Source organism: Canis lupus, chromosome 22 (genome assembly GCF_003254725.2).
Source record: "Canis lupus dingo isolate Sandy chromosome 22, ASM325472v2, whole genome shotgun sequence".
Lineage (NCBI taxonomy): Eukaryota > Metazoa > Chordata > Mammalia > Carnivora > Canidae > Canis > Canis lupus.
Window position 1 is genome coordinate 8,573,001 of NC_064264.1, and position 22,004 is coordinate 8,595,004.

The following is a 22,004-nucleotide window of genomic DNA, read 5'->3' on the forward strand; positions in this document are numbered from 1 at the left end:
AAAAGAACTTATTAAGCAATTTTGATTTATAGGCCTTGTGATTAAGAAATCTACTGATTATAGTTACATTATAAGATGTCTGTATGGAAAAGAAAATCCTTTGTAAATCATGTGTCATGTAGAGATGTCTGGCTTTGTGCCTTCTGTATCAAAAACATCTCCTCAAAAAAAAATTAAAAATTAAAAAAAAAAAAAAAAACACCTCCTCAAGCAGCCTGGAGTTACCTGGGCCTAACTCATGACCAGCCTGGCTTCCCAAGCAAACCTGTAAGGTCCCCCAGATTGGCCCTTCCTCCTCTGCTGTAACCTCTCACCAGCCCACCAAAGCTGAGTCCTCCCCCCACCTTTTATCTACATTCTTCCTCATCCTCCACCCCTGTAGGAAAGAAATGGGACAGTCACAGTTGTCTGACAGGCTTTGGTCATATCCTAACTGAACCTCATCACACTATAGTGGTTTCCCCTCTAAATCTTCACTAGGAAATATTTAGGAAGCAGCAAACTCTGAAAATTATTTGGTTCTTACTCGGAAAGTCAACATACTCAGCCTTTTTATTATGACAGGGTGTGGAGATGGAAAGGTAGAGGTGTGGGGAGGGGGCTAACCCAGGGAGGTCTGTCTGAGACTGGGGGGGAGCATGGAGGGTACCCCAGGCCAGGAAGTCTAGAGGACTTTTTTACTGTTCTTGAAGGACCTGCAGCTTACCACTCTTAAACTGTCCTCTAGCCCTGTCTTTATCTCAACCTTACTCTTTACCCGCTCTCCTCACCACCCCAACATCCCCAAATAATTCTTTTCAGGCACATCTGAACTTATTTCACTAATTGGCTTTCTGACTATAACCACCACGCCCGCCTCAGAACACTTTGCTTGTTCATCCACCCCAGCATTTACTGAGCATGTACTGCATGCCAGAGACCAGGGGCTTTGCCTTAATAATCTAGAAAGGAGACAAGGAAGTAAGTCAAGGGCTACTTGTCTGAAAAATAGCTGTATAAGATGGACACAAAGTCCATCTCTAAATCAGTCTCCTAGGGCACCTGGGCGGCTCAGTGGTTGAGTGTTTGATCCCGGGGTCCTGGAATCAAGTCCCACACCAGGGAGCCTGCTTGTCCCTCTGCCTGTGTCTCTACCTCTCTCTGTGTGTCACTCATGAATAAATAAATAAAAATCTTTTTAAAAAATCAGTTTCCTAAATGCTGCCTCAAATAATATACAAATTCTCCATTAATAGAGATATTGCTCCATTTGGAGAGTCAGTGGCCTATAAGTATTAATCCAACAACACTATTACGGGTGTATAAGAACTGAGAATTTCTCAGTCCAATAAAGCATATAGATACATAAAACAGGAGACACTCTAGCATTAAATATATAAAATTCTATAGACGAGTAACATTTTAGTTAAGACTTTAAATACATAAATTGCACAGGAAATAAACCCCACAAATACTGTAGTGGTCATCTTTCAGTGAAGGGATTACAGATAATTTAATTGTAATTTTTTTGGCTTGTCTATGGTTTCCAAAGCAAATATTTTGGACTTTTATAATAAAAGTATTATTTAATTTTTCTTTTTTTTTTTCTAACGGAAGGATGGGAATTCAGAATTTAAAACTCTGCATTGTTCTTAAAGTTGGCTGGGGTTCTTAAAGGAGGAGTTCTTAAAGTTGGCTGCCCATTAGAATCACCTGGGAGAATTTTTAAAATCCCAATGTCCAGGCCACACTCCATACTAATTAACTGAGAACGTACTGAGGGTGAGACCCAGTCACCATTTGTTTGTGGTTTTTTTTTAACTTCCAAATATTTGCAAAGTTCAGGTATGTGTGAGAACCAGTGCCCTAGAGATATTTTACTATTCCCCACAACATTGTCAGAACGTAAAAAAAAAAAAAAAAAGAAAAAAAAAAACATTGTCAGAACGTAAAAAATGATAGAGGTTTGTGTAGACAAGTGAATTACAGGGAATTGTTAATCTGCAAATTCCCACCTGGAAGCCACTCATGTAACAGCAAAGTGATTCCGTGCCTACATTCTGGAATGTGGCCCACTTTGAATAAAGACCAACAGCAACCTTTCTTACTTCTGTGGCTGTGAACAATGTTTCCTCCACTCTATGAGCTTTGGTGTGGTACCTGCTAAGTGAGGGTAAAGCATTAACTCCCAGCTCTACAGAGTGTGGGGGGTGTTAGGGAGACAATCCAAGTAAAGCATTCAGCACAGTGTCTGTGAGGAAGCCAAAGCTCAGTCAATATTAGCATCCCAGTTCTTGGTGTGGAAAGAAATTATGTATACAGGTGCAGATTTCTTCTATTTTATATAAATACATATATATTACATATATAGATATTTCTTTTGTGTCCACAGTCAAAAATAACATGAACTGGAGGCATTTTGCCAACAAAACAGTCACTGACTAGAAACCACCAAAATGAGAATAATGACAATGAGCTGCTCTTTAAAGATATTGGGAAAATAGTAACAAACGATCAGGAAAAAACGGTCCCCCCCTTAACTGCACTGCATCTCACCTTACCCACAGTAGAAATATCAGATGGCAAAAGGCTTACCAAAGTGAGGCTCATCAGATCCCTGTACGATACTATAAGAGTTCGAAATGCCATCTCTAGGGACTTAAACTATTTTAACAGAGTTTCTTCTTTTAACTCAGATTTTTTATTCCATGATGAAGGAAACTCTGCAAACTTCTGTGGCAATTTTAAATGTCCAACAACTTTTTTCATTAGGAAATTCGTATTTCTAATCTAAAGCTCTTTACAACAAACTGATCATATTGGCCCTATTGCAGTCCTTTAAAAAAAAAAAACTATATACGTTTTGTTTCACTTGCTTATCTTTTAATACCATATATATTATTGATATTTATTGAGATATAATTCACAATACCATTCAATTCATCTGCTTAAATGGTACAATTCGATGGTTCTTAGTGTATTTAAGGTATTAACGGTAACTCCCATTTCCTCCAAAGCTGGCCCCACCCCCAGGCCTAGGCAACAACAAATCTACTTTATCTCTAGTTATGGAACGAGCAAATCATGGGAATAAAAGGCGCAGCATAAGGAATATAGTCAATGATATTGTAATCGTGCTGTATGGTGGCAGATGGTAGCTACAATTGTGGTGAGCACAGCATAATGTTTAAACTTGTCCAATCACTAGGCTGTACAGTTGAAACTATTGTAACATTGTGTGTCAACTACACCTAGATTAAAAAAATTCATTCAAACAATTTTTTAATTAAAAAAATAAAATGAGGTCTGACATAAAAAAAATTGATGCCATGTTTGATAACTACATAAATTCTTTAAATCAAATCAGTTTCTTAACCCAAATTCATTTATAAAGTTAACCTGATATCCCAATTTGATGTTCAAAACCAGTATCACTTTCTAGAGATGTAACTGCAAAAGTAAAAAAGGAAAAATTTAAATAAATACACAGAATAAAAAAAGACTGACAGCACTGCAACATCATTACATTAAATAAGAGGAGCCAAAAGACCCCATATTGTGTGATTCCATCTACATGAAATACAGTGTTTATTTTCTTTTATCCTTAGTGATTAATCCTGAACTGTCTGATTGAAATAATTCATATGCAGTAAGAAACCTTTCTTGGACAGCAGAACAAAGAGAAAGTTTAATTGAACTCATAACAGTTTTTTATTGCCTGTGTTTATTATGACTTACGGGATAGAATTTGACTTTTGTCAAAGCCAGATCAGGGGTAATTATATCTCTTCAACACTAATTTGCTATACTTGGAAGTTGCCAACTGCTCAGTCTTAATATACCTACCTCTTCATCCTCCCTCAAATGTCTAAAACTAACTCTTAAATTATGTATGTTGCATTTTTTTCATTCTTCTTTTATGAAATGAAATAATTCACTCTGACAACTTAAATGTGCCAAACCATAGTGTAGTCCTTCATCTGAAGTGACTATTATGATTGTAAAGATACTCCCACATTTCAGACAGTAACCTGGGAACCTCTATATCCAAGAGCATAGATCCTCAACTACATGTGTGCACCTGAATCAAGCAAAGAGTTTTTCCAAAAGATATCCAACCACACCCCAAACCAGACTTGGTAAATCAAAATCTTATTTTGGTGGGAGGTATGGATAATTTCAGATGTAATCTGTAGTTTGACAAAGCTATACAGGTGATTTTGATGCACACCACTGTTTATCAGCCGTGAAGGGCAGTAGAAGCAACCAACTTTTCCATTAATCAAGTCAGAGTCTGGTCTAAGGAATGTAAAGAAAGTGCTCTTAATCTATGGCTCCCAATCTCCCTTTTCAGTACCCTCCTGCTCCCAAATTTCCAGTGTTCTCATCTGTCCCTAATTGCATTCCTTTGTATGGGATCAATCTGAAATAGCCTACCACCTACAGCACCCATGTGACATAACAGAGGTCCCCAAACAGTGATCTCTGATGTTTTTTTCCGGCCATTCTGTTTGAACCCTGAAGGGCTGTGTTGTAAAACAACAACAATGACAAGAAGCTAAAATCTATCATTTTAGACATGTACTTTGCTCTTCACAGTAAGAGCAGCTTAAACCTATTTTCTTCAGCTGGCCACTTCATACACTTATATTACCAAGTAGCCCCTGGAGGCATTTGAGTTTGCAAGTCTTGCAGAGATGGACTCCTCTTCCTTCTGGGGTTAATACTTCCCTATTTCATCATCCAGTTGCCTCAAGTCCCATCTGTTTTCTAAGATGACAACTGCTGACCTAAAAATAATTTTTTCTGAGGTTGTTATAGATGATAAAGGTTCAGTGCATATTTTCTGCCAGTGGTGCTTGAATTTTAATGGAAGACTAAGAAAAATACAATGTCACAACAAATGCATTTTTGGCACCAAGACCAACGAGAGAGCCAGAAAGCACAATTTAAGTCAACAAAATAACAGAATTTTAGATTAAAAAGAGACACTATCATACTGATGTAATGCCATAAACATTCATTAAATAGCTATAAACACTGTGGAATCTGCATTAAGTGCCCATGAAGAGAGTAGCTCCATAAAATCTTGGAGCACAGATTTAACAATATCTCGAATGATGTAAAATAACATATAAAGATGTAAGGGACTAACGATAAGACTGAGGTTGATGGGTAATTGCCATACACTCAAGAACCTCATTAGTAACCTACTGCTGGAATTTATATAGACATTCTGCTTTGTAGTCAATGCACCATGTCAACAGGATCCTACATCATATTGCTTGGGAATTGAGCTAAGGTCTTCCTCTTTCCTTTCAGAAAGATCTACACATCTTTTCAGATGTCTATTTACAGCCATGTTTAGATTTGTACACAAATACGCTAAACACTATTACTGAGAATTAGAGGATCTTTGAAAGTCATTCCACCCCTCTGGTTTTGGCTGGCTGATCATCTTTCCAATGAATGAGTCATTCTAGTTGAATAACAACTTACTGATCTTTGTGGGCATTCCTATAACGTAGGCTAGGAAGTATCAAACATCTCCATAGGCTCTCAGAATAAAGAGGGAGGCATTACTTATGAACACAGGGAAATCCACCCCAGTGCTGCTTATTTTCCTATCAAAAGAGAAGTTGTCATCTGTAGACATAATATTGATTTCAAAAATCAAACTGGAAATCCAGTAATTACCTAAACTTTCATATAAATGATTGAAAATTCTGTACTATAATATGAAATATAACTTACTTGTGACAAGATTCTACAAAAGAAGCGCAAGTATTGACAAAATAGATACTGATGGAAGTTTTTGTAAAAATGTAAACTATTGTTCTGAGAAATGTTCTCATTATAGAAACGAAAAAGACCTCTGGACAAGAGCAGAACCTCTTTGGCAAGAGGACGTCTGTCTTCTTATCTACAGGAATACTTGACTACAAGTTTATGGCAAAAAGGCAGTATCTCATTGATTCTTCAGTCATCTCTGTAAATTACAGAATTAATTTTGTTACAACACATTGAAGGGGAAAAAAACAAATGTAGAAGTTAAATGAGTTGCCTACAATAAGTTAATATATTTCTTGTAAGAGGAGTTACTAAAGTAGTAACAGCACTATTATAGCAAGTAAAATAAAAATAAAAGATTATTCCTTCACTGTAAAATACCGAATTGAATAACTACAAGCAACTCAAGAAATCTTTCTCATTCACCAGCTTTGTTTAGGAAGAACAATGGAAAAGAAGTAGAGTTAAGAACTGGCAATGATATTTTTAGGGAAGCCCACTGAAGAATGAGGGGTCAAGTAAAATGAGGTGGAAGATTTTCTTTAAAGTACTCTGGATGAAATAGGAAAAAAAGAGACTAGATGAAGCAAGTGTTGGCAACATCTAGGTTAATAGTAGGAGCTGGGCAATGGGGATGTAGGACTTCACAACAACCCTGAGTTTGTGTGTTTTTGAAATGTTTCACAATAAAAAAAAAAAAAAAAAAAAAAAAAAAACTGTACCCAGGCACTGGGAATAAGCAAAACTCTTCAAGGAACTAAGGACAGAGGTGAGGGACCTGGGTGTCTTAGTCTTATGTACAGACACTATTAAATGCTTGGCCCTGAACTCAGCTTTCAGACCATACCACACCTATCTGGACCCAAGTTTCTGACCTATAACTGTCTTCTCCTGTATCAAGTTCAAATTAGATGAATCAAATGGCCTAAAATGTCCAAAGAAACTAATAAAGTCTGTCTTCTGTCCCTGGGTGAGGTGGGGTGGGATGGTCTGAGCTGAAGAGAACTTTGCAAATCTTACTTCCAGAATTCTTGAGCTTCAATGACTCTGCTTAAGATTAAGTTGGCAGGCCACAAAACCTACTTCTTGACTAAGGAATAATGGCTTCATAACAAAGTCATTTTCCAAGTTAATTCGATTTCCCTCTATAACCTAATGTTGGTTTTTTTATTGCCTTAGAATATTAAATATAAATAAAACATAAATTTTGATATATTTCCATGAAAAAAGGAACCACAGATTTCAATGCTGTCGAGTACCAATCCCCTCACTACATACACAGTATTTCCATAGGATCTCACATTTGAAAAGTAAATTTTTCCTTTATTTCAATGTAAAAATCCAAAATACTCTAAAATCAAAATTTTACTGAAAAAGCATTTAATAAAATATTAACAAAATAAAATAGAGGCATGTAAGCTAGCAGAATCCAGTTTTCAAAGAAGCAACCGAATTCAACATAGTATAATTCATATAGTCTTAGAACCTACACAAAAAATGTTAAAGAAAGCAATCGATTTAACATCTTCTGAAACTATTTTGTCTTTGAGACTTTGTTTCAGAGTAATGGGCCTAAATGTGACTTCCCAGAGTCTCTGGTTTACTGGAGAACATAAGGTAGGAGGATATAGTGAAACTATAGAAGGTAAAGACCATCCCTCTCAAAAGTGTGCTCCCCAATCCTGCTCTCACTGGGAAAAGGACCCAGCAGAGGCCTCAGGGAGTCTACCAAGAATGGCTTTCTGTGTTGCTTACTGGGATATCTTATTATGCCATTTGTATAGATAAATTACATGTATGATAATAATAAACCACTGTTTCTCTGAAGACTAATGAAGTTTGGACTCAACTCAGTATTAAAAGTTTCTAAGGGGACGCCTGGGTGGCTCAGCAGTTGAGTGCCTGCCGTGATCCTCGAGTCCCACAGTGGGCTCCCTGCAGGGAGCCTGCTTCTCCCTCTGCCTATGTCTCTACCTCTCTGTGTGTGTGTCTCTCATGAATAAATAAATAATCTTTTTTTAAAAAATAAATAAAAGTTTCTTAAAATTCAAACAAACTGTAGTTATTAATGTTTGGTCAAGTCTCTATAGTATTAATTTCCTATTGCTGCTACAAATCATTCTCTCATAGTTGTGGCAGTCAAAAGTTTAGGATCAAGGTGTCCAAAGGGCTGAATTCATTTTGGAGGCTATAGGGGAGAATCTATTTGCTTGCTTTTTCCCCCTACTAAACACTGCCCGCATGCCCTGGGGCTCATGGTCCCTTCCTTGTATCAAGCCAACCTTCTGCTGCCACAGTCACATCTTTCCTGATTCCTCCTGCCTCCTTCTTATAAGGGCCCCTGTGATTACACTGGGCCCATTCGATAACCCAGGATAATCTCATCCCAAGATCCTTAACATAATCAAAACAATAGGGTCCCTTTTGCCACATAAAGTAACATTCACAGCTTAGAGACATTAGGATGAAAATGTCTTTGTGGTTCATCATTCAGCCTACCACACCAATATAATAAATAATACAAAATTAGAACTTTCAATATTGTAATAGTGAACAGGTAAATCAATGACACTGTCATCTATTTTATTATACTCATAATTTCAATTAACATCCACGGATACAAACGACTTTTCTTCAAAAGAATGAATAGTTAAGGTCTTGAAAAATAGGATACTTAGGAGGCTCTACTGTTGATAAATAAGCAGAATGATTGCTCCAGTGGCATCTCATGCTTTTAAAGTGCTTTGCTGTCAATAAGGTCACATATATTATCTCATTTAATCTTCCAGATAACTGGCCTACTTGATATGTAAAAAGAAATTTAACTTGTTTAAAATTGCAAAGTCATTAAGTAGGAGAATGGAAGTATATAGTCAGGTCTTTTGGATGCAAATCACACCTATCTTCCCGGTTATCCCAGACAAACTGTTTCTCCGCTGCCTTTATGTGGATCACAGGACCCTGTCAAAAATGAAATCAATTGTGCTATCATTTGATATGTGTAACTCTAAGAAATCAATTGGCATCAAAACAATTCTGTCTAGATAAAACAAATGCATTAAGATATACAAAGTTTCAAATTAGCAATAGCAAAATAATATTTCCTATAAAAATTTTTAACATAATTAAGCTGTAACTTCCTTTCGCTATACATGTAATAATAGTTACACCTATCCCTTCTATCCCTTATTACTAAACACATACTTGAGTCACCAAAATTGGTATTTAAAAAGAGCCTAAAAATTACTGATCATCACTCTAAGAGCAGACCAAAAACCTATGAATATTTAGAATTCCAATATAAAGCAAGTATGTTTCACAACTACCGAAGGTACATAAAAGAATTCAAAACTGAAAGGCAGGCTGCACAAAGCACCTGCATTACTCTATGCAGTTCACTCCGTGTTCACAAGTTTGCAAGCTTCTCTTCAGGTTCAGCGCTCACCTATTTGAAAACCTGTTTACTGCCCTTCCCCAATTACCTCACCGAAGCTTGCCACTTTCCACTGCAACATGCTATTCATACCTCGACAGCACTTTTGTCCACTTACACATTAGCACTGGGTCCTTTCCTGACTCCACCTGCTTCACGTGTGCTTCACAACCACGTTGTAATGGGCAAGTGGGATGCTCGCCCAGAGCATGTTAGGTGATGGGCAAGGATGATGGGGTACATGAGCCATCATGTCGTGAGGAAGGTGCAGAAGGATACCTACTGTGGTAGTTTAAGACTCACACTCTGACTCCAATGCCAAATTTTCATTCATTCACTAGGAAATGTAGAGTGCCTTGTTTTACGTCAGACGACGTCGCAGCTCAGGGACAGAAAGACGAAAGACCCAGTCCCTGGACTCCTGGAGCTTGCCGCTCACTGAGGAGCACAGATAAGGAAACCGAATTCCAATACAGTGGGTTCCTGCCAGCTTCCATACCACTCAGCTTAGCTTCCAAGATGCTTCAAGATCCAGACCCTTATGTGTGCTGTGAGCACCCAGGGTGCAACTAGAATACAGTGGAAGGCAGCTGACCAAGACCAAAGACTCAGGCAAAGCTTTCTTGGTTGGGGGAGTGATAGTCAAGCAAGTAAGGGTGAGAGGCAAGTAAGCCTGGGAGCATATTTCTGTGGGGAGGGAACCAGGGGAAGGAAGGGAGGGCATGCTGCAGACCAAGGGGCATACAAACACGTAATGAAGAAAGGTCAAGATAAGGGTTGGGTATGACGAATAGTGTAAGATGGCAACCATGGGTAGAAGAATAAGGCAAAGTTAGAGAGGTCATCACGAAAAACCTTTTACGGTACTAAGGGGTGTGGATTTGAACCTTAAAGTGACAGAGCATGCCCTAACAGGCTTTAAGCCAGGAGGAACCAGGAAACATATGTTCTAGAAAGATGGCTGGCAGCCATAGAGAGGGTCAGCTTGGTGGTTGGTCACAGGGGAGAAGATTCTTTTTTTTTTTTTTTTTTTAGACTGGTTAATTTATTTGAGAGACAGAGCAAGCTCAAGTAAGGGGAGGGGCAGAAGGAGAGGGGGAGGGAGAGAATCCCCAAGCCGACTCCCCACTGAGCATAGAACCCTTCGAGGGGCTAGATCCCAAGGGCCCTCAGACGACGACCTGGGCTGAAATCAAGAGTCCAACACTTAACTGACTGGTGCCCTCGAGAAGACTCATTAACCTTTGGAAAGGGCCTGAGGGGACATGAGGTCAGGGTGGCAGTGGGCTGCGGTGTAGGGGAGCATGCCATGAAGATGTGAGCACATAGGAGACAGGCGAAAGAGTTAACAGCTTTTTCGGAGACAGAATGAATGGGACTTGGTGATTAGCAGGTTGTGAGGTGTGACAATGACGGAGCAGCTTAGATGATTCCAGCTTCCACATATGAAAAGGAAATAGCTTGCAAGTCCAAAATAATCAGAATTACCACTTACGGAGTAATTCAAACAGGCCAGGACCCGTGTGTGCTAAATATAAAACATTATTTATATAAGATAAATAAGATTTAGATAAGATACTTATCTCATCTACACAACCCCAAAACTAGCATTTGAGGAACCTCAGAAAGGAGGCTTGTCACTTGCCCGAGGTCACAAGTACATTTAGGATTTGAAACAAAATTCTGTCTGCCTTCCTAGCCATCTACTAGAGAATGAAAGGATAGCAAAAAATTTACTGATGGTACCCTAGAAGAATAAGCAGAAAAGACTTGACGTGCTGCTCACTTTTTCTCCTCTTAAAAATAATCAGGGAAACTGTACAGTTATATTTTAATCCTATACATACTTGCACATACTTTAAAGATGAGCAAGAAAATTACTAAGATGAGCTGGTAAATGAATAATAATAATAACAACAACAACAATAGTAAATGTGCTAGCATAGATAGGTCTCTGCAAACCAGGCACCTCTAGAAAAAAAAATATTAACAGGATATATAATCATATAAAGCATCTTATTTGAGAGGGGTTTTTTTCAGTATTAATTGCAATAACAAGGGTCACGGTGATTTTAGAAATTATTTATGTAGGCTGTCACATACACTTTTACTGCAAATTACCAGTGAGTATTAGTTAATGGACACAGTAAAAGTTTTACCACTCATTTAATATTTTCAGAATGTACCAGAGATTGGAACAGAGCATTAGCCTCATTCCCTTGGCACAAGCTCTATTGGTTTATAACCGTAAATTGCTTTGTACGGAACACATATGTGATGGGAAAGTTCAAAGCAAAATAATTATCTTGTTTGTACCAGTCACCACAAAACTAAAACATTTCTAAAGCCTAAATTTTCCATTACACCATAATCATACTTAAGGAATAGAGAAGACATTTGAATATGCTAGAAACTTAAAAAAAGAACCATGCCAATGATCCAAAGGAGCACTTTAAAGCCATTTCAAAGCATCTCTCAATTGCCTACTAGCATCACCAGGATGCCTTCCCATCATTTCAAATTCATACTGTCTAACTCACAATGTCTTCTTTTTACAACCAATAAACCTACTTGTGTTCAAATTTTCTACCCTTAATTAAAGGCATCATTTATATAGCAATCCTTCCAAACTCTACGTTAGTTTCCTCCTCTCTTGTCCCCCTTCCTGCTGGCCACAGCTCTCCAGTCTTTCCCACAAGATCGCTCATACATTGCTTCCTTCCCTCCCGTTACAGATGGTCTGATATGTACCCTTATCATGTTTCCTTGGACACTGTAGCAGCGTCCAAATTGAGCTTCCTGCAAAGCCCATCACTCTTGTCAAAGGCATCTGATAGGAAGCTGCCAGAAAGGGCTTCCATGAAGCATTTAGAATTTCCTCTGAATAAGTAATAAGCATTTGTGAAACAAAAAAATTCAAAATGTATTGAGGATGAAAAGCCCATCTCTCTCCCAAATCTGCCCCCCAGCCACCATGTCTCCTTCCTAAAGGCAAGTATGTCAGCTTCGATGTATCTCTCCAGAGAGATTCTCTGCATAGACAACAAATATGTGCTCTTTCAAGGTTTAAATACATGGCTGTGGGCCCATACACACAAACCCCACCTGCACAGAGTAACAAACACAGCCTAACATTTTATACAAGCACATTGTTCCACATCTGGCTTTTCACACTGAATAATACTTGGAGCTCAGTGAGTATTTTTATTACATACAGAACTGATTCCTTCTTTCTCGTGGTTACAAACATTGTACTATGTGAAATATGTCATAATTCATTTCAACCAGTCTAACTGGCACATTTGGGTTATTTCCAATCTTGTGCTATTACAATGGGTGAGTAGCCTGGTATGTATGCCTTGGCACACATAAACAGTACTTTTCTCTACCTCTGCTAATTCTAGATAATATGGGCAGTCAAGGCACTGATGAACCCAAGGACTTAAAAAAAAAAAAAAAAACTTTCTTTACCACCTATGCTGTAAAGTGTGTATCTTGGTCATATTATATTTAACCTTAGGTTAAAATCTTTTAGAAGTTTTTCAGCAGCACTTTTGAGTGTAGTCCTGTCAGTCCTTGCTGGGGGACATGCTTTTATCCATCCAACCTAAAACATACTCACATAAACAACACTTTACTTGTACAAAACAGCAACTCTAAATTCCTACGAACGTTCCCAAAAGGGGACACCTGGGTGGCTCAGTGGTTTAGCACCTGCCTTCGGCTCAGGGCATGATTCCGGGGTCCCCACATCGGGCTCCCTGCATGGAGCCTGCTTCTCCCTCTGCCTATGTATGTCTCTGCCTCTTTCTCTCTCTCTCTCTCTCTCTGTGTCTCTAAAAAAAAAAAAAAAAAAAAAAAGGTTTCCAAAGGGAGAAGGATTAGCTGATTTGTTCTCATACTTTTCTTAGAGCACTCCAAGATTTTTTAGTCTAGCTACAAAAGGACCAACGGTTTCTTGTTTCCTAGGACTCTGGTCTGAGGAAGCTCATGATAACATTAAGAAGTATTTCTCTGGGTGAGACTCTTGGAAAAGATTCTGTATCATTAAATGAAAAGATAAACATGATACCCCTACAGAAACAATGATAAGATAATTCATTTCTAAAAGTCTGATGTCCAAGTTAGAGGAAAAAAGAATGCAAATTTCAAACCCCACTTGTAAATATTCAGCTTTCATAGAATAAAGCCCTCTACACTACGTATAAGTCCATGTTAAGAGGCAAAACAACCACTCAAATTGCATTAATGTGGTATCATTTTAGAGTGCTATAAAATAGATTTAGCCAATATAGGTATAAAAAACATGTGGTTTGCCACTATCATGCATCAAATAATCAGGAGACCACCGCAATCATTAATCACAGCAAGAATCATGTTTATAAGACTTATTGTTGATAAAAAATCATCTGAGTCACAATGTAGAGTTCAACTAGAATACAAATACTTGTGGGCATATAATAATCTAACCTCACTGGGGAAATCAGGGAACTTTGCTCTCTAGCTAAATCTTGAAATGACACATTTCTCCCAAAGGAAAACTAGAGTTTACAAGTATCATTCAACATTCATTCAACAAGACACATTCTTTCATTCCTTAGGCAAATATTTATTGTCTTTCCCCTCTGTGCCAGGTCTGGTGTTAGCCCTGGGGATCCAGTGGTGAGGAAGACAGTCTTTGTTTCTGCAAGGAAATTTCAGTGTCTACCATCCCCTCTCACTCCCTCCCACATACACATGCCATGCAAAGATCTCTCCAACAGCGCTCTTGAAGGATGGTCACTCAGCTCTTGCTGGGTGGTATAATGAGACAGTGTGTGTCAAGTGCCCGGCAATCTCTAAATCCACTCCTCCTTGCCTACTCTCAACAAACTCCAGGAGCTGGGAGCTCTGAATTCCACACTAGCTGTGCATAGCTATTAGTCATCCAACCTTGAGAAATTCATTTCAGCTCTCTGAACCTGAGTCTGCTCTGAGAACTCTGTTCTTGAAGACCCCTTCCAGTTCACAGGGGATGAGAGGACTAGAGATTTCTAATAATGGACAGAGCCATTACATCACAAGAGGCCTGTTCTATCAGATGACTCAAGTTAGAAAGTTCTCTTTTAAGTAGAGTTAAAATTGTCCCTCTGTGAATTCAACTGTGAATCTTTGTCCTGCACACTGCAGTAACAACACAAAACCTGTCAACTGCCTCTTACGCATGATAATCCCTCGAACATTAAAAAGATGTCACATGTTCCCAAATCTTTAAGATAAAGAGTGGCCTCTAATGGCAATCTCATGATTCCCCAGACCTTTGTATAAAATTGGTCACCTTCCTCTGTGAGCTCTTTATCAACATTTCTATTTAAAATACAGTGCCCAAAATAAAATGTAGTATTCTAAATTGGCAGTAGGACCAGCAAGTGCTAGCTATATAGCTGGTAATGCAATATAAGACTCTATGATTGACCTGGAGGAGAAAAGACAACTGAAACATAAAATACAATTAGAGGAATACTATCTGAACCATACTTCTTGAAAGTTCCACAATAAAGATAGCAGAGAGGTCAAGAGTACAGAGTGACGTCAGGTGACCCAAATGGGTTCAGATTCTAGTTATTACGTGTGTTAGGTGCTCACTTCTCTGTTTCAGGTGTCTCATCTAAAATGGAGAGCACAATGGCATCTACCTTACAGGATTTATTTAAAGAATTGAAAGGATTATCAGCATTTAGAAGAGGCACATAATAGTTACAATAAATATCATCATCAGAGTAGGCAATTTATTTGTCTAAGTGATTACTTAAATGATTATTTAAAACCTGTTCTGTGATGTGTATTCACAAATGACATAAAAATAACATTTCATCCCTTTCTTCGTAACTAAAGATTGAGATACTAATGGATAAAAGTAAACTGATACTTAGGTTCAAAGGATGTGGTATCTCTCTTAAGAGAGAAGATGAACTGGATTATAATAACAGAGGAAGCTAAGGGAAAAACAAAATAAACAAAGTACACATTAAAGAAACACATTTTCCCCCTCCCATTAAAACACAGCCTGCTCATTTCAACTACATCACAAATGTATAATTTTTGGCATTTTACGTGCCGTATATTCTCATTATTGGCTTGTTTTTCATACATACTTTCTAAAACTTCTTTGGAGGCATCAACTCTAGTGCTAATCAACCTTCAGTCATGTTGGCTGTGGCAAGTGACCCCTAAACTAATAGGACTCTGTTCCAGGGCTTGGTTAGTTCTAAAAATAAGTGCTACCACATGGTATCTGTGGTTCACACAACCGGGTAAGCCAGCATGGATGTGCAGTCACCCTGACATTCCAAGCACACTCATAGATCACTCACTAGAAATGTTAAGAGTATTAAATAAATCAAATAAATTACCTCTGCATTTCTTTCTAGTTAAAAAAAAATGTTTTCTTCATAAACTTCCAAAATAAGTTTTAACAATGTCAATACAATAATTTCTTTTAAAATGATGACTCGTGTATTTAACATTTAGCCTGTCCTTAAAATTGAAAGAAAATGGTCATTTGAATAGCACATTTTGAAAGTCTAATGTACAGATGCCTTGGTGGCTCAGTGGTTGAGCCTCTGCCTTTGGCCCAGGTTGTGATCCCGGGGTCCTGGGATCGAGTCTTGCATAGGGCTCCCTACGGGGAGCCTGCTTCTCCCTCTGCCTATGTCTCTGCCTCTCTCTGTGTGTCCCTCATGAGTAAATAAATAAAATCTTTAAAAAAAAATAAAGTCTAATGTCTTCCATGTGATCGCGATGACTCTCAAATCATTAAGAGCTCTTCTTTAGCATATCCATATAGCTAACAAAGGAATGACCATTACAGAATGGTTGCTTTTCCCAATAACATCTATTAATATAAGATAAAAGTGGAAATAAATCTTCACCACACCTCTGAAAGAGAGGCAGGTGGATTTTTTTCTCCAGATAAAGTTCATCCATGTTCTCCTTCAGAATTCCCAAACTTGTTAGGAATTGGCAACACACTATCACTTGTGAAAGGAACAGGTGGGATCATAACTCCAGGATAATAACAGCGACTAGCACTTAGTATACTGTATGTGCTCATCACTCTGCTGGGGATTGTAGGGAATTATCACATTTCATTTAATCCTCATAACCCCGCTGCTATTCTCCGTTACAGGTGAGAATACAGATTCACAGGGGTTAAGTAATTTGTCCAAAGTCACATAACGAGAGAGGGCCAAGCCAGGACACAAACCCATGTTGTCTGACTTCACAGTCTAAGGTCTGCCACTGAGTAAGCCACCATAAGCTGGGATATACACATCATGACTAGTGAGAAAGAGACAGAGAGCAGTGGGTATGAGAAGAAAGAAAACAGAGGCAAAGACTAACCAGATGGAAAGAACCCTATGTGAAAAGGGAGAGCCCTGGATTAAAGCTCGGGAGGGCTGGGACCCTTTCTAGGGATGCACCTATGTGACCTGGGGTTAGCAGGGGAGTCAATTCTTCTCTCCAGTCTAGTAGAAGAACATGTTTGCTACAGTACAGAAGTGTGTGAAACATAAAAATGTTCAAATGAAAATAAAACTCCGGAATGCCATGCAGAAGTCAATAAAATCAAAAAGGAAATGAATAATTTAAAAAATGAACGAAAAAATTGGGAATGTGTTATAGATGCCATAGTCATAGAAGTGCTATGGGAGGGCACGTGGGTGGCTCAGTCGATTTGAGCCTCTGCCTCCGGCTCAGGTCATGATCCTGGGGTTCTGGGATCAAGCTGTGCATCAGGCTCCCTGCTCTGTGGGGAGTCTGCTTCTCCCTCTATCCCTTCCCCCTGCTTGTGTGCTCTCTCTTTCTCTCTCTCTTTCATGCTCTCTCTCAAATAAACAAAATCTTAAAAAAAAAGAGAGAAAATGCTATTGTAGAATTTAAACTACACATAAATTAATGATGAACATTAATGAATCCTGAAGGCCTATGAAAGGCCAATAATGCTGTCAGGGGCTGTCCTTTTCCATTCCCTGATCATGTCACCGACACCTAACGTTGTGAAAAATGCTTTCAGGGTTTTATTGTCACCATCAGTGGTGTCTATTGCAAAGACACCTGTGAAACCCAAAACTCCAACCGAGGTCAAAATGATCCGATTTAATGTAATTAAATATGCGTGTGTGTCTCTGTGTGTGTGTGTGTATACATATCTATCTATATATATATATATATATATAAAAATCTCTTAATTTCAACATTGTGAGATCTGGAGGAGAGGCATCTGGCTATGCTGAGAAATAGATAAATGGATATTGCGTTAAGCCACTAGATTTGTGGTCATTTGTCACAAAGCAATAGAAAACCAATGTGTGCCTGAGGTGATTTAGACAACCAAAAAAAAAAAAAAAAAAAAGACAATTGTTAACTCTGGGGATGGAATCACAGGTCTGTGCAAGGATGGAAAAGGGAAAAGTAACCACTGAGGAGGTAGGTCTGAACTATGTCTACATATCCTCTCACTCTCACAGTGTCTATGTCCCCATCCCATGAAGCTCGGCCAACCTCAGTGACTCACTCATAACCGACAAAATGCTGCAGAAACAATGCTAAGTAACTTCCCACGTGAGGTCAGTTTCTGTGGAGCTCTCTAGAACTGTTGCTCTCAAACCCACTGTACTAGAGAGTTTGGCATCAGGTTTTCAGGCAAAGCACAGCTTGTCCATTTTCCATTTGCTGATCACAGATTTTCCATTTCCTATTATCTCTTGTCAATATATCATTCTTAGGGACTTCAAAGCATTGCTGTAGTGAAGCTGAATTTGGCCATTCCTGCATTCTCCAGCCGTAGCACCACCAACTACACATTAACCTTTGACATGAACTAGCCAAAATAACACCATCAATACCAATCCATGCAATCCAGAAAGGTAGGATATTTAAATATTTAAAGATAGGGAAGACTGTCAATTACTGGTTAGAAACCTATCCCTTATTCTATTTTATGCCCTAGAAAGTTCTACCAAACTCATTTGCCGTAAAACTCTAACCATTAAGTGTCCACATTTCTAGCCCAACAAACTTCAGAAATAGCATTTGGTCGAGTGGATAAATCCCTTGAAAATATTTCAACAAAACGTCTTCTCATGTGTAAAATCAACTTTCATCTTATTAATTAAATCAACAAAGACTTAACGGAGAAGATACTATGAGGTAAAATGACATGACAGCCTGTCCCTGGGGAGATTATAATAAACATAAGCACCTAATTAAATGTAAAGCAGAATACAGTGAGTTCCATAGTAAGAAAGGCACTAGAGGAGAGACTTAGAGGTTCAAGAAAGAGTTCTACGAAAGATAACCTCTCTCAAATCAAAGCTTTTCACTTCCTTTTACCTTTATCTAAATCAACATTCTAGACACCTTGTCTTTACCTGAGATTGTTCCATTCTTCAAATATTAAATTTTGGGACCTTCTTTCAGACTAAACTCTAGATCCCTGTTGAGGGAAAACCCTTACTGCTCACTCCCCCATGAGTATCCACAGAGGGAAGAAGACTACCGTTCACTCCCTAGAGAAGGCAAGTGGTTCATCACCTTATTCCACCTTTATTTGAGAGGAAGGAAAAAGAAGCAACAATTTATCAGAAGCTCAGAATTTAGTGGTTGTTGGATCCTGTTTGGCCATGAATAAGCTGTCCCTCACTCCCTATGTTTTATTCTCAGGAACTAAGAACACAGGGGAAGATGGATGAGTTATTGATCCCTCAAGTATCCAACAATACCTTTATCTTTCTGTCCAATATGCCTATAAACATCAACCCTGGACGAACCTTGTTGCTCTCTCTCTCCCCACCTTGAAGAAAATGTGACAGGCATAGGATGTAGGTACATTACTTAACTTGATCTCTGTCTTCGTTAGACACTATTTACTACCTCAGAGTCTTCTCCAGGTCCCCGTTCAATTTTCAACTCTCATTTTCTACAGAAGCTTCTCCAAACCCACGTAAACCCTGACTCACAGGGTTCAATTTTATTGAGAGACCTCGTCTTCAATTTTATTGAGAGAACAGTAGTATCGGGGTCTGGAATAAACGAACTTCTTGTACACACCTACCTCCATAAGCTTTCTGTCTCCCAGTCAACGCTAGTCTCTAAGTGGGCTCTGGCTCCCATGCCCTTCCATGTACTCAGCAGGCATCCTTCCATCCATTCTCCCCTCTCTCTCCTGATGCTTCAACTTTCGAGTCCAACAACAATTCTTTCCTCTCTTCATACAGACACACTCAAAACCCATTTTAAAAACGAAGCAAAAGAACAAGAACAACAAAACTATTTAAGCCTGAACAGTCTTCTAGTTATCTTTGATCTCCTTCTTACAGCCAAGCTTTTCAAAAAAGCAATCCATCCGGGCTTCTTGGCCTTGCCACCTGTTCCACAGTGCAGCCTGATGCAAGCCACCCTCTCCCGGAAGTCATTCCCATTAATGTGACCCAACGACCTCCAAGTTACCAAATTCCACACACACTTCTCATTTCTTCTCTGACTTGACCTCCCTACAGTACTGGATGTTTAACAACTTCCATCCTAAAACAATCTTCCCCAGGCTTTTCCTAACATCATCACCTCCTAAGACTCCTTCCATACTTCAGAATGCTCTTGTCTTCATTGGTCAAACTTTAAATTTTAACATTTTCCCAGGATTCTATTCTTGGCTTTCCTCTCGTCAAACTCAACTCTCCCTGGGGAGGTGGGAAGGGGGGCAGGAATATTTTACACCACGGATTATCCCACGTGCCTGTAAATCCATATGGCTGAATCTGAATGCATTTGCTTCCTCCCCCACCCCTGCCCCCACCAGTGCCTACCTTATCATGGCACTGCTCTCTATTTGTCCATCTGTCTGTCTTCCCTGCCCTGGCAAACCCAGGAGATGGACACAGCACAACACTGTCAGTAGCGGTAGCTTCCTTAGCAGGGCCTAGGAGTGTGGATGGGGGCAACACCACAGCAAAAGCAATGCATCTCACAGGACCCAGGAATATATAGTTATAAAAGCCACCCCGGAGGAGCATCACTGAGCTCTACTGTGAATATTGTGAGGGATGTAACAATATATGTATTCATCTCTGAATCTCTGTTGCTTAGCCCAAGTGTCTAACATGTGGTGCATATTCAAGTCATGTTTTTTGCATGAAAGAAGTAGAAGGAGGAGATCTCTGAGATAAACTGGTAGAATTTTAACAGCTACAGATGGAGGAGAACTCATTCAAGCCAGGAGGAATGGGAAAAGTCCAGGCACAGATGGAAATGCCGGACCGGTGGGGTGCAGGAGGACAGAGTCTCAGTAACGCTAGAATGCAGAGGTATGATTTTACAAAGCTTGAGGATGGAGCTGCAGATGAAACCTGACAGGCAACAGTGAGCCAGTGAGTTCTTTCAAGCAATGTGATTTGTAACTGGAAAAGAATTCACTAGAACTGAGGATACCTCGTAAGTAGCTATCAAACGAATTACTTACATGAGAATAAATGAAGACCTGACCTATAGCAGCTGCCTGAACGACAGAAATAGAGTAAAACGCAGAAGAGAAGGGAAAAATATTATTTTTAATATCAAAGGTAAGAAACAGATTTTCTGAATATTCCAAAACAATGGAATTATAGCTGAAGTATTAAATTTAAAAGGAGTGAAAAATTTAAATCACTAAAATTAGAAGGCCTAAAATGGAAAACATTGTAAATACTTTCAAAAAACACATTTAATACATTGGTTTATTGACCCAAACAATCATGAATAGTACTGGGTACACAACAACTTTCAACTTTATTGGGTTGGCAGGAACTCCAACACGGGTAAGTTGACACACAGTTGGTAACGGAAGAGGACATTCTGTACATGTTCAGGAAAGTCATTCTATAACTTTTAAGAAGGAAGTCAGCAGAATATAGCCATACCGTGAAACTGTTGTTAGCATTTTTTGTGCTTGCTTCAGCTACACTGGCATCTGAGAGGTCAACTTCATCGAATATCAGAGACTGTTAATGAAAAAAAAAACACAAACACATTCAATAAAAACCTAACTCCATACTCATCAATAATTTTATTTATTTATTTATTTATTTATTTATTTATTTATTTATTATTTTCTGCTATCAGGTCATGACTACAAAGCTATGTTAAGGATTAGGAATAGAAAATGAGGGATCCCTGGGTGGCGCAGCGGTTTGGCGCCTGCCTTTGGCCCAGGGCGTGATCCTGGAGACACGGGATCGAATCCCATATCAGGCTCCCGATGCATGGAGCCTGCTTCTCCCTCTGCCTGTGTCTCTGCCTCTCTCTCTCTCTCTGTGACTATCATAAGTAAATAAATAAAAATTTAAAAAAAAAAAAAAAAAAAAAAAAAGGAATAGAAAATGAAAAAAAAGTCATTAGTGGTTCTTTGCAATTTCTTCTTAGAGTAAAGCCACAAAGTAAAACTAACTCATAAATCCCAAACTGAAAAGGTCTTTAAAGAACACTGTGGCACAGAGTTTCTATGCAAAATGTTCTGTGTTTTCTAGAAGTATAATTTATGGGGAACTCAGTGTGTCATGCACTCGTTCACACATGTGCGTGTACTATCTCTCTCTCTCTCTCTCTCTCTCTCTCTCTCTCTCACACACACACACACACACACACACACACACAGCAATGCGTCTTGACAGGCAACAGCCTGAAACAACTTTGCCAGGAAAGCAGAGGCAGCATTATCATTCCCACATTTGCTAAGTGAGATGAGAACTAGTCCTGGCTTGGATCATGGTGAGTTACTGAACTTTCA

General features: G+C 38.9%; 1 protein-coding gene across 10 annotated transcripts in view; it reads right to left on the reverse strand.

Moving 5' to 3' along the window:
- The window catches only part of DGKH (diacylglycerol kinase eta), a 178,966-nt gene that overhangs the window by 82,244 nt on the left and 74,718 nt on the right, over positions 1–22,004 (reverse strand). For 9 of the 10 annotated variants that reach the window (XM_049099330.1, XM_049099335.1, XM_049099332.1 and 6 more), the window contains exon 3: positions 21,139–21,219. In XM_049099330.1, coding sequence (XP_048955287.1) covers positions 21,139–21,219 — 81 coding nt within the window. Of the gene's footprint in view, positions 1–14,134; positions 14,257–21,138; positions 21,220–22,004 lie in introns of those variants that run through there. The other variant, XM_025478177.3, reaches the window with a different exon arrangement.